This window comes from Pan troglodytes, chromosome X (assembly GCF_028858775.2).
Source record: "Pan troglodytes isolate AG18354 chromosome X, NHGRI_mPanTro3-v2.0_pri, whole genome shotgun sequence".
In the NCBI taxonomy this organism is placed as follows: domain Eukaryota; kingdom Metazoa; phylum Chordata; class Mammalia; order Primates; family Hominidae; genus Pan; species Pan troglodytes.
The window spans coordinates 112,654,206-112,666,775 of NC_072421.2; the positions used below are offsets into that span (position 1 = coordinate 112,654,206).

The 12,570-nt window shown below is 37.7% G+C and overlaps 1 protein-coding gene across 2 annotated transcripts in view; it reads right to left on the minus strand.

The window, feature by feature from the left end:
- Window positions 1-12,570, minus strand: part of LRCH2 (leucine rich repeats and calponin homology domain containing 2) — a 120,971-nt gene that overhangs the window by 61,448 nt on the left and 46,953 nt on the right. For both annotated transcript variants that reach the window (XM_016943778.3, XM_016943777.3), the window contains exons 3-5: window positions 9,637-9,763; window positions 4,874-4,979; window positions 4,654-4,790 (exon numbers count right to left, since the gene is read on the minus strand). In XM_016943778.3, the coding sequence (XP_016799267.2) occupies window positions 4,654-4,790; window positions 4,874-4,979; window positions 9,637-9,763 (370 nt within the window). The remainder of the gene's footprint in view (window positions 1-4,653; window positions 4,791-4,873; window positions 4,980-9,636; window positions 9,764-12,570) is intronic.

Sequence of the window (12,570 nt, forward strand, 5' to 3'; positions counted from 1 at the left end):
TTGCTCCCATTTCCTATACACAGCTCCTAAAACTCTTACACGATCTCTTAAGTGGTAAGTATCCCTTTGCATGCTAATGAATGACTGGTGGCTGGGAGCGCCTGGATAGCCACAGGATAAGGGACTGATTGCCAGGAAAACCAACCATGGGATTAGGCGGTTGAAACTTTCAATCCTACCTCCCTCACCTCCAGGAACCAGAGAAGGGCTGAAAGTTGAGGTGATCACCAATGGCCAATGATGTAACCAATTGTGCCTCCACAACGAAGCCTCCATAAAAACCAAAAGGACAGGGTTCGGAAAGCTTACAAATTGCTAAACACGTGGAGGTGCCTGGAAGGTGGCGTGCCCACAGAGGGCACAAAAGCTTCATTGAGGTTCAGAAAATGATACCCCAAAATGAAAGCCTCAGAAGCAAAGTTTTTCTCTGACCTTCTCCAGACACCCCTCCCCTGTCTCTCACCTCCTCATTCTCACTAGAGGCAAGTCATGGAAACAAGAATTTATCTTCCCCAAGGCCAGTCATAGGCACTAGAACCCCTTTTTTCCAAAGCCAGCCATAAAGCCTAATCTAACCTTCCCCTACCTTTCTGTGTAACCACTGGCCATAAACAAATTAAAACCCTCATTCCAGAGAAGTATTACCCTACACCCAGAAGGAACAAACGCTACAACAGAGACACCAAGAAAAGGCCTTGCTAGGTTTTCCCACTCCATCTATTACCATTAGCTCATGCTCTTTTTTTGTCCAATCACATTTCTACACTGCTGTCCCAGTCTCAATTGAATCGAAGCATAAAGTCAGCTAACTTTCTCTATATCCTTGGGTCCTTATTCTGAAGGCTCCAGTGTCACGTAAAACTATGATCAAATAAATTTGTTATCCTTTTATCTTGTTTACTTGTTTTTTGTTATAGGGGTATCAGCCGTGACCCTTATGATGGGGAGGAAAGGGAACATCCCCTCTCCACCCCTTCAGTTAGCACCCCTTCTCATATGCCTTGTCCTATCCTTCTCTTCCATCTGGCTATTCATTTGTATCCTTTGTAATAAATTAGCAATAGTAAGTAAAGTGTTTCACTAAGTTCTGTGAACCACTCTAGTAAATTAACTGAACCTGAGGAGGGGGTCATGGGAACCTTAACTTATAGTTGGTCAGTCAGAAGTATAGGTGAGCAGTCTGTGGGACTGAGCTCTTAACCTGTAGGATCTGATGTTAACTCCAGGTAGTGTCAGAATTGAATTGAATTATAGGATACCGAGTCAGTGTCTGCTGGAGAACTGCTTGGTGGTGGGAAGAAATCTGACGCATTTTGGTGACCAGAAGTGAAGTATTCTGTATTGAGAGTTAAAATAGAAAAAATAGTTTGGTTTATTTTTCTGTCTCTTACAGATGTACACCCAGAGGTAGGACTGTAATATTATATGGTAGCTCTACTTTTAATTTTTTGAGGAAGCACTATACTGTTTTCCATAATGGCTGTACCATTTTACATTCCCATCAATAGTGTACAATGGTTCCCTTTTCTCCATATCCTTGCCAGCACTGGTTATCTTTTCTTTTTGATAACAGGCATCCTAACAAGTGTGAAGTGATATCTCATTGTGGTTGTGATTTACATTTCCCTGATGATTAGGAATGCTGAATATCTTTTCATATAGCTGTTGGCCATTTGTATGTCTTGTTTGAAAAAATGTCTATTCAAGTCCTTTGCCTATTTTTCAATTTTTTTTTTTTTTTTTTTTTTTTTGCTATTGAGTTATGTGAATCCTTTTTGTATTTTGGCTATTAACCCCTCATCAGATATATGGTTTACAAATATTTCTGGATATCTACACACACACAAAAAATAAATGTGCTCCCTTTCGTTTCAATGAAAGCCTTTGGTGTTTTGGTCTCTGTCTTTCACGTTAGAAATTACTCTTGCAATGTCTAATGATTCTTGGCTGGCTGTTCATTTTCTTTTTTCTTTTCTTTTTTTTTTTTTTTTTTTTTTTTGAGACAGAGTCTCACTCTGTAGCCCAAGCTGGAGTGCAGTGGCACGATCTTGGCTCACTGCAACCTCCTCCTCCAAGGATCAAGCGATTCTCGTGCCTCAGCCTCCCCAGTAGCTGAGACTACAGGCGCGTGCCACCACACCCAGCTAATTTTTTGTACTTTAGTAGAGACGGGGTTTCACCATATTGCCCAGGGTGGTCTCAAACTCCTGAGCTCAGGCGATCCATCTGCCTCAGCCTCCCAAAGTGCTGCAATTACAAGTGTGAGCCACCGCACCCAGTCTTTTTTTTTTTTTTTTTTTAAAGACAGAGTCTCACTCTGCTGTCTAGGCTGTAGTACAATGGTACAATGGTGTGATCAGGGCTCACAGCAGCCTCAACCTACTGGGTTCTAACAATCCTCCCACTTCAGTCTACCAAAGTTCCAAAGTACTGGGATTATAGGCATGAGCTACCATCCGACCTGTCTGTTAATTTCCAAAAGGGATAATAAAAAACAAACTGGAAGCTCTGTGTGCATGGGGAAGTTTCCTGATGGTGAGCTTCCATCTATCTGGTGATCAGACACAGACTAGCCATTTCATCAGGTGACTCCAAAAATTCAGCATATAGATAGGTCTCTTCTCCTGCTGCAGTTTACTAAGGAAGAAATCCACCAATTCTGCCTGAAATATGTAAGACAGGTTGCAAGCATTCTGGGAGCCAAACTGGAGCGTCTCAACATTCAGTATGCAACCATTCACTGTTTTCAGTATGCGGTCTCGCTCTTGCTATATAAGCTGTACCTGGAGCCCCTGACTCTGTTTCAATCCCTTTATAGCTTCACTGTCCAATAGGGTACCACTAGCCACATGTGTCTATTTATTTATTTTACTTTAAGTTCTGGGATACATGTGCAAAATGTGCAGGTTTGTTACACAGGTATACATGTGCCATGGTGGTTTGCTGCACCTATCAACCCATCATCTAGGTTTTCAACCCCGCATGTATTAGGTATGTGTCCCAATGCTCTCCCTCCCCTTGCCCCCCACACCCCCACAGGCCCCAGTTTGTGACATTCCCCTCCCTGTGTCCATGTGTTCTCATTGTTCAACTCCCACTTATGAGTGAGAACATGTGGTGTTTGGTTTTCTGTTCTACATGTGTATTTAAATGTAAATTAATCAAATCTAAATAAAATAAAAATTCAGTTCTTTTGTCACACTATACACTTTCAAGTACTCAGTAGCCACTATGGCTACCATATTGGACAATGCAGATACAGAACATGCTCATCACCACAGCAAGTACAAATGGGATGGTGCTTCTCTAAGGAGTAAACACCAGTCTTCTGCTGAGGCAAGAAGTGAGTCATCATCTGGCCACTGAGCTAACGGAGAAAACCTAAGGATCTACCTACTCCTTAGAATAAATTCCGGACTTCTGCTGATGCAAGTAAGGAATGGTCTGTGGCTGTGGGGCTGAGGGCAAGAATCTGAGGGTGTAAATCTTAGAGCCGTGGTGTTTAATATGGGAGCTACCAGTCACATGCAGCAATTTAAATTTAAATAAATCAAATTAAAATAAAATTTAAAATTTGGTTCCTTAGTTGGACTAGCTATATTCCAAGCATTCAACAGCCACGTAAACAAGTGGTTACAGTATTGGACCAGTGTCGATTATAAAACATTTCCATCATTCAGAAAGTTCTACTGGACAGCACTGCCTTAGACATTCCACAAACCATCATGTTTTCAGTACTTAATCCCTATATTCAGAGTTACATGTTTCCTCCAATACTCAAGCCATTCCCAGGTTTGACGCTGTAAATCAACTTGAATCTGATTGCCTTCTCCCATAGCAGGCACAAGTTTCAGCTTTCTTCATTCTGCTAAGGTAGCTACCACCAGGACTCTAGCCAGTCTTTATTTGAATTAGAAAAGGTAACCCCTTTAGAATGAGTGGAATGTACTTTTGTAGGAAGGAAAAGAAGACCTTTCTTCTGGATGTCTGCAAACCCTCTGCCAGGGCACACAGCATAAAGTACCATTTCACTGCTACTTGCTCCTCAGCCAAATAATTTTGGGCAATCTAAGTAAAGGTACTTGTTTCTACTATTCTATTTTCCATTTTCAGAAATTCTATTGACATCTCTCCCCCACTGTCCTCTTTCTTCTCTTTCATACTTTGTCCATAGGGGATTATATCATAGTTTATTCCTTAACTATCATTTAAGAGGATTCCACATGGATTTAATCCTCACTAAACTAAAAGTCATAATTAATATTTTCCACTTGTATTTTGTTCTTTCTGTTATAATTCCATCTCTCAGTGCCAAGAATGTACTCCAATCAATCCCACAACAAATCCCAAGTAGATATATACCTGAGTGGGAAACAGGTAGAGAGACTTCAGAGTCACTTTTGTAAATAACTAACAACCAGAATTATCAGTTCACAAGCAGAAAGTTATTATCTGGGTTTTCCAAATGCTATCCTAGAGCCTAAGCTAAAACTCCTACCAAAGTGCAAAAGGCAATGCTCAGAAAAACTTTAGACAACAGTGCTTGAACAACAAATTGGCTCTTGATTTAGGTGCTTTTTGATTTACCAGTCATAAACAGATAAAATTATGAATAAAAATGAGAAGAAACATTATAATATTTTTATTACAAACCTGTGCTGGTGGTACTTGCAATGGATTGTTATCCAATATTATTACTTGTAAATGATGCAGTTTTCTGTAACAAACTGGAATTTCGGTCACTTTATTACAAGAGAAATCCAGCTTGACTAAGGGAAGGTCTCCTAATTCTGGTCAGAAATGAAAAAATAATTAATTAAATTTTACATAGTTACTCTCTTATTCATGTGAGTAAAAATAGTGAACATCTTACCATCTGGCAAAACATGAAGATTATTTCTTCTTATATTTAGCTCTCTAAGTGAATGTAATTTTCCCATTTGTTGGGGAAGGACTTGAATCTCATTGCAGCTAATATCCTAAGGAGAACAATAAAACAGAATTATAACAAGCTAACTGAGAAATACATATATTATATATATATATATATTCTAATTTTTAAATTAAAGCACATGGTTAATAGCTAGCAAAAGTTATCCTCTAATGTCATCGCTCTAAAGATGGATTATCTGGCAGATTCCTATTTATATGACATCATGAAGCTGACCTAGTACAGTAAATAGAAACTTCCCATACAAAAATTTGAGGTTATATCTTAGTAACTACAACCCCTCGAAAATCTCAACTAAAGGCCAACTCATACCAGCCAAAACCAGAAGTAAGAATGATCCAGCACTCTTCACGTGGAGGTAAAGTAAAAGACTAACAACTCTCAAACATTGTGTAATCTGTCAATTACAGTAGTTGTCTTGAGATACTTGGCTGGGCAGAAGCTAAGAAAGTCAAGGATTTATAAATGTGCACTGGAGAAACAGACTATGATAAAGATTGATTTAACTAAATCTCTTTCTCCAAAGGGATACAAAATGAGAAGTTACAAGCCCCAACACTTGTGACTCATCTCATAGCTCAAAGACATTCTAAGAGATCTGAGTTGGAAATCTCTCAGGTTATCTAAGGTGTCTCTCAGGAAATCTCTGTGGTTAAAATCCAAGCCCCAATTTAAAGGCAAACGATATCAAGTTTCCATAATAACAAATTGAGGTTTTTATTTATTATCATAATAAAAAAAAACAGAAAAAAGAACAGTTTAAGTTAACTGTGCTCTCTCCCCTCTTTCTTATAATAACATCAACAACAAAAAAAAGAGAAATCTACAACATGGTCTCAGACAGTAATCATTCCAGACACACTTCAAATGAAATTCATATTCTAATGCAACTGCCCCCAATTTCCAACTTTTAGTGAAAATAATAGCTTGGAGGGAGGAGAATAGTACATACATTCAGTTTTCAAGATAATATTAAAACCATGTAGGGAAGAATATAATAATGCTATAGATGATTAGGAAAATATATCCTACATACCTCTTTCAAACAATATCTAAGGCATCTTCATTCAACAATAAATATTTATTGAATACTATTAACATTTGCTAGGTACTGTTCCAGGGACTGGGGATTTATCAAGGGGAAAAACAAAATTTCCTGCTGTCATAGCTCCTCATGGAGTTTACATGCTAGCAAGGGGAGTAAATTATATAATATGCTAGAAGGTGATAAGTGCTATTTAAAAAAGATAACAGGGTAGGAAAATGGCTATGCTCGCAATAGTGGGGAGGGATAATACTTTATCTCATAGAGAAGGTGATATTGAGCAGTACTGTCAGAGCTAAAAGGTGAACCATACTAATATATAAGAAAGGAATATTCCAGACAGAAGGAACAATAAAAGTGAAGGCGCTCAGGCCGAGCACACCTGACAGGTACAAAGAACAGCAAGGAATCCAGTGTAACTAGAGGGAAATGGGCAAGGGAGAGAGTAGAATAGAGGGAGGGATATGACTTTAGCTTTTATTCTGAGAGATGTGGGCAGGATCCAGAAACTTTTGAACATGGGATTGACATGATCTGACTTATATTTTGACAGGATCACCTTAGCTGCTATGTTCAGAATAGACTACTATTCAAACGATGGATAATAGAAGTTTGTGAAAATGTTATTTAAACATTATTGCTTCTTTCTAAGGGTATTTGATACTTATGATTTCCATATGGAAAATCCATAGAAATTTGAGAGATAGCTGTCATTTCCCAAGAGAAATAAACCCAGGCATAGGAAATGAACCCACTCCAGTGGGTGCTCTACAAAATATTCTGCAAAGGATTGGAAGCCAGAGAGTATTTCCTAGGTTTCTAATGATAGAATTTCATTGCAGTTGATTATCACATGATGTGGAAAAGTATCAAGGGAAAATATTCCAATGACAGGGAATATCCACCAATTCAATATGTGATTTACAACTGTCAATTAGCCCTCCTAATGCTATCTACCCATCTACTGTTACTGATTTCAAGAGTTTAAAGCATAACAATTTTACAGTACCTAGTAAATAGTGTTTAACATTTTAGAATTTTCTACATAAATTAAAAAACAGTTGGTCCTCTGTATCCATGGGTTCTGCATCCATGAATTCAACCAAATACAAATCAAAAATATTCAGGAAAAAAAAAGCATGGTTGTGCCTGTACTGAACATATATTAACTTTTTTTTCTTGTCATTACTCCTTAAATAATACAACGTAACAACTACTCACACAGCATTTACACTGTATTAGGTATTATAAGTAATCTAGAAATGATTTAAAGTATATGGGAGAATGTATTTAGGTTATATGTAAATATTACTATTGTATATAAGAGACTTGAGCATTCGTGGATTTTGGTATGGGGTGAATCCTGGAACCAATCCCCCATAGAGGGACAACTGTACTAAAATTAATATAAAACTCCTAATTATTTTTTACATTTCATTTATCTAAAAATTACATCATGTAATGTAATTAAAAACGTAGGGCCAAAAACTAAATTAAAAAAAAATAAATTACGGAGACATAAAATCTTAAATTATAACCTTTATAAAATCTGGAAAAACATTAATAGCGTTCAAGTCAAACAAAATAATGGTACCTTTTATTATGAACTTGTTAGATCATATCTGGAATCTCTGTTCATTTTTTAGTATAACATTAAGTGAGACTTTAACTAAAAGGAACATTTTCTAAATCGAATTAGCTAAAAGTAAAAAGTCATACAAAGGAATAAAGGTAATAAGGATGTTTAAGCTATAGAAAAACACATCTTAAGAGTTTGGTAGGCTGGGCGCGGTGGCTGACGCCTGTAATCCCAGCACTTTGGGAGACCGAGGCAGGTGGATCACGAGGTCAGGAGTTCAAGATCAGCCTGGCCAAGATGGTGAAGCCCTATCTCTACTAAAAATACAAAAAATTAGCCGGGCGCGGTGGCAGGTGCCTGTAATCCCAGCTACTCGGGAGGCTGAGGCAGGAGAATTGCTTGAACTCGGAGGCTGGAGGTTGCAGTGAGCCAAGATCGCACCACTGCACTCCACCCTGGGCGACAGAGTGAAACTTCGTCTCAAAAAAAAAAAAAAAAAGAGTTTGGTAAAATGGACTGTAAACACACAACAGATTACAAATATCTGAAGGGGACAGAAGTTGTCATTATCTATATTTCTTCACATGGTAGTCCCAGGCCCAATGGAAAAAAATGATAGAAGCATGTATTTTGGTTCAAAATAAGAAAGATTAATAACAAATAGAGTTTTGCAAAGAAGAATTAGGACAGTCACGCATGCACACGCGCGCACACACACACACACACACACACACACACAGAGTTGTCCACCATTGAAAATATACAGTAGATGTATCAGGGATTCCTACATTAGAAAGTGGTTGTATCTGATCACTTCTAAGATCTTTTATAACTTCAAAATTATATGGTTCTAAAACATAAGGTGAAATTCAAGGAAGTTTCCTTGTATTATAATTGGACATGCAGGTATTCCTTAATGAATAAAAGGTATTCCTGAAATTTCTGCTCATTACATTCTGTTAATATTAATTTCTCATTATGAAATTGTAGGTAAGTTCCTCAAGAAAACTTTTGACCTCCCCGGACATAATAAAGTCATACATAAGAATACTTTAGGACTTTAGTCCATGCACAGTGGCTCACACCTGTAATGCCAGCACTTTGGGAGGCCGAAGCAAGTGGATCACTTGAGGCCAGGAGTTCAAGACCAGCCTGGGCAACACAGTGAAACCTCATCTCTACGAAAAATGCAAAAATAAGTTGGGTGTGGTGGCGCATGGCTGTAATCCCAACGACTTGGGAGGCTGAGCACGAGAATAGCCTGAACCTGGGAGGCAGAGGTTGCAGTGAACTAAGATCATGTCACTACACACCAGTCTGGGCAACAGAGCGAGACTCTATCACAAAAAAAAAACTTTAAAAATACCTGTTTATTAGGAAAGCATCATTCAAAATAAAAGAAAAACATGAAGCATGGTATACTGCGTAAAGTGGAGGTAACCAGAAGATATGAAAAATAGCTGAAAGCTTCGAGGCTCTGAATATGTTTCTCTCAGAATTCAATGTCCTTTAATACCTAAAATGTTATGTCCAAGGTAATTAATTTAAATTATTCTGTATTTCTACAATCAATTGCATATAATGGCCTTTTACCATTTATTTCAGTCTAAAAAGTGTCATAACATCACATAAGCAAACAGTGAGGAAGAGTTATGTTGCTAATTCTGTTTGCAGACACTTTCTTCTTTTATCTCCTTTGTTTAAGGATATATCATAGTCCTATAAAAGTTTTATTTTAAAAATTCCCTTAGCTTTTCTCTAAGACCTTTACTGTCCACAAAATGAGTAAACAAATGCTTATTCATTTGAAAAGTATTTCTTAAAGTTTGTAAGCAAGCCTTCTGACGTCACTAGGACTAAGGAAGAACCATGCTATTTTGTGACTGGAAAAACTCAGACATATAGTATCTCAAGATTTTACTAAATCTTACTGAATTTAGACATATACCAAGTTAGTACTTTTTTAAAAAATTACAATTAAATTCCATTAAAAATAGGTAATCTTCCAAAATGTAGATATATTACGCATATTGCATTAATTAATACAACTAAGTTACTCACCAATTCCATTAAATCTTTTAACTTCCCAATTTCTTCTGGAATGGATACCAGTTTATTATTACTGACGACCAAAACTTTAAGGGGAAGATCAAATAGGTATTTTGGCAATGTTGATAAAAGATTTCGGCTGAAAAGAATGAGAAAGTTTCATTATGAGAATATGTATGTAATGTGACATATTAAAAACGAAGAAATCACTTTGTAAGTAAATAATATTCTATCACTAAGTAATAACTTAATAAGTACTTGCTGAGTGCTCACTTTGTATCAGGCACAGTGTTAAATTTCTTATATGCACTGTCTCATTTAATCTTCATGTTAATGATACAAGATTAAGTAGTTATTATCTCCATTATACAAATCAGAAAATGAAAGTTAAAACTGGTTAAGTGATTTGCCCAACTACAGCAGAGATCCATAGCATAGCAAACCCTATGCAGGCAGACCTATGATACTACTCCACACACCATCAGTTCTCAAAAACCCAGAATGATTCCTCCGAGCTCAATAATGTCAGAACTTTGCTCCTTGATATAATTCTGGTATATTCAATACTTCCATGCTAGGGAAAGTCTCCAGGTATAAATGTGCATGAACTATGTTTAAGTTTATAAAAGAGTAAATAGGACTATATCTTCAAAAACATGTAGTAAACCTAACCCATTCCCTTTTAAGGTTTAACAGCCTATTAGCACCTTTATCTCAGCTCAAAGTTGACAAAACATTCTTATCTCTGTAGATACATTTAAATATAATAACTAACATTTACTGAGTGCCTACTATTGCCAGGCCATGTTCAGGGCAGCTCATGTGAATTAACTCTCACAGTGATCCTCATTTTGCAGCAGGTCATGTGAATTAACTCTCACAGTGATCCCCATTTTGCAGATGAAGAAATAGTCACAAAGAGTTTAAGTAAACTGCTCAAAGTCACACAGCTGTTAAATGGGAGAGGCAGGATTCAAACTCAGGCAATCTGGCTCTGGGGTCTTTGCCCTCAAAGTACTATGGTCAAATTTATATGCCAAAACAGACTGACTGACCCAAAGGAACCACTAACAAAATGTATATTTTTCCATTCCATTTACATACTAACAAGCACTGGTAAGCGATAAGCTATTATTTTCCCTGTTTTTCAAAGTGTCATTTATAGACCTATACCTAGCATTTCGTGTAACATACACAGCAACAGAAGTCCAGTGTTACTCAAGGGGGACTTGAAGACCCTCCTCCCCATCTTTTCTCTGGCAAAGGACATCCAGAAATACTAGACTGGCTTTAATAACATGGCACAAACAAACAAACAAAAAAATGGCAATGCCCCTCAACAAGCAATAATGGCCAGACTGCTGGAATGTCAAATGTGCTAGGGTCCTGTCATAATCCTTCATACTTTCAGGATGAAGCAGGCTCCTTGGAAAAATGGTCAGTCTGGGTCCCTTCATACCAGGGCACACAAGGATCTTTCTACAGGATTCTACTGAAAAAGGGGGGTAGTATATAGGAAGAGAGAAGAGTTGAAAAATTATTTTACAAGTTTATTAAGAGATTTTCACCAAAATAAATAAATACATGGAAGAAATAATGGCAAACTCATTCTAATACATCTTCAGGCCAAAAATAGCTTAAAAATCAATTTATTTTCTTCCCTTAAAAAGCATATTCAGGCCGGTCACAATGTCACGCCTGTAATCCCAGCACTTTTGAGAGGCCGAGGCGGGCAAATCATTTGAGGTCAGGAGTTTGAGACCAGCCTGGCCAACGTGGTGAAACACTGTCTCTACTAAAAATTAGTCAGGCCTGGTGACAGGCGCCTATACTTCCAACTACTTGGGAGGCTGAGGCAGGTGAAACATTTGAATTTGGGAGGCGGAGGTTGCAGTGAGCCAAGATGGTGCCACTCCACCCTGGGAGACAGAGCAAGACTCCGTCTAAAAAAAAAAAAACAAACAAAAAAAAAAACGCATATTCATTGAGTTAACACAATCATCTTTCACCAGAATCTGGTTTCTTAATACCGGCAAATAAATTATTAATTGTCACTATTTTACTACATGCCTTAGAGAAGAATTCAGTCACTAGAACAAATGTTATTTCAATATAGTTTGCTCAAAAATTTTTGTGACTATAAAAAAAGATCAAAGTTGACTTTTACAGATCATGACAGGATAGAATCAGAGAAAGTTTTAGTAAAACTAAGATTACCATATGTGTTAATAGAGAAGTGTAATTCAGTTTTTGGCAAATCACTTTTTCCACAAAAGAACAAAATGAAACAGAAACAAAGACAAAACTTAAAAATACCTCACTTTCCTCAAACCTCTCCTAAGCCAGGCCAAGGAGATTTATACCTACTTAGAGAAAGGAGCAAACCAAATGACTGATATCTTTGGAAGGAAACTTCCCTCACACTTTTTTTTTTTTTTTTTTTTTTGAGACAGAGTCTTACTCTGTCACCCAGGCTGGAGTGCAGTGGCGTTATCTCGGCTCACTGCAAGCTCCGCCTCCCGGGTTCACATCATTCTCCTGCCTCAGCCTCCCCAGTAGCTGGGACTACAGGCGCCCACCACCACGCCTGGCTAATTTTTTGTAATTTTAGTAGAGACAGGGTTTCACCATGTTAGCCAGGATGGTCTCGATCTCCTAACCTCGTGATCCACCCACCTTGGCCTCCCAAAGTGCTGGGATTACAGGCGTGAGCCACCGCGCCCAGCCAGGAAACTTCTCTCACACATTTTAAGGTGTAAAGTGGTTTCAGTTAAAATAGCTTGTACTGTCAGGTAACACCACTGGGGGAGTCATACAAAAGAACTGATATATCACAGTGAGAAGGGAACATTATCATTTATGTATATTAATTATATTTACTACTTCTCTATATGGGAATTTAGACAAGTAACTTGGTTAATGAGGAGATTATCCCTTCCAATTGAA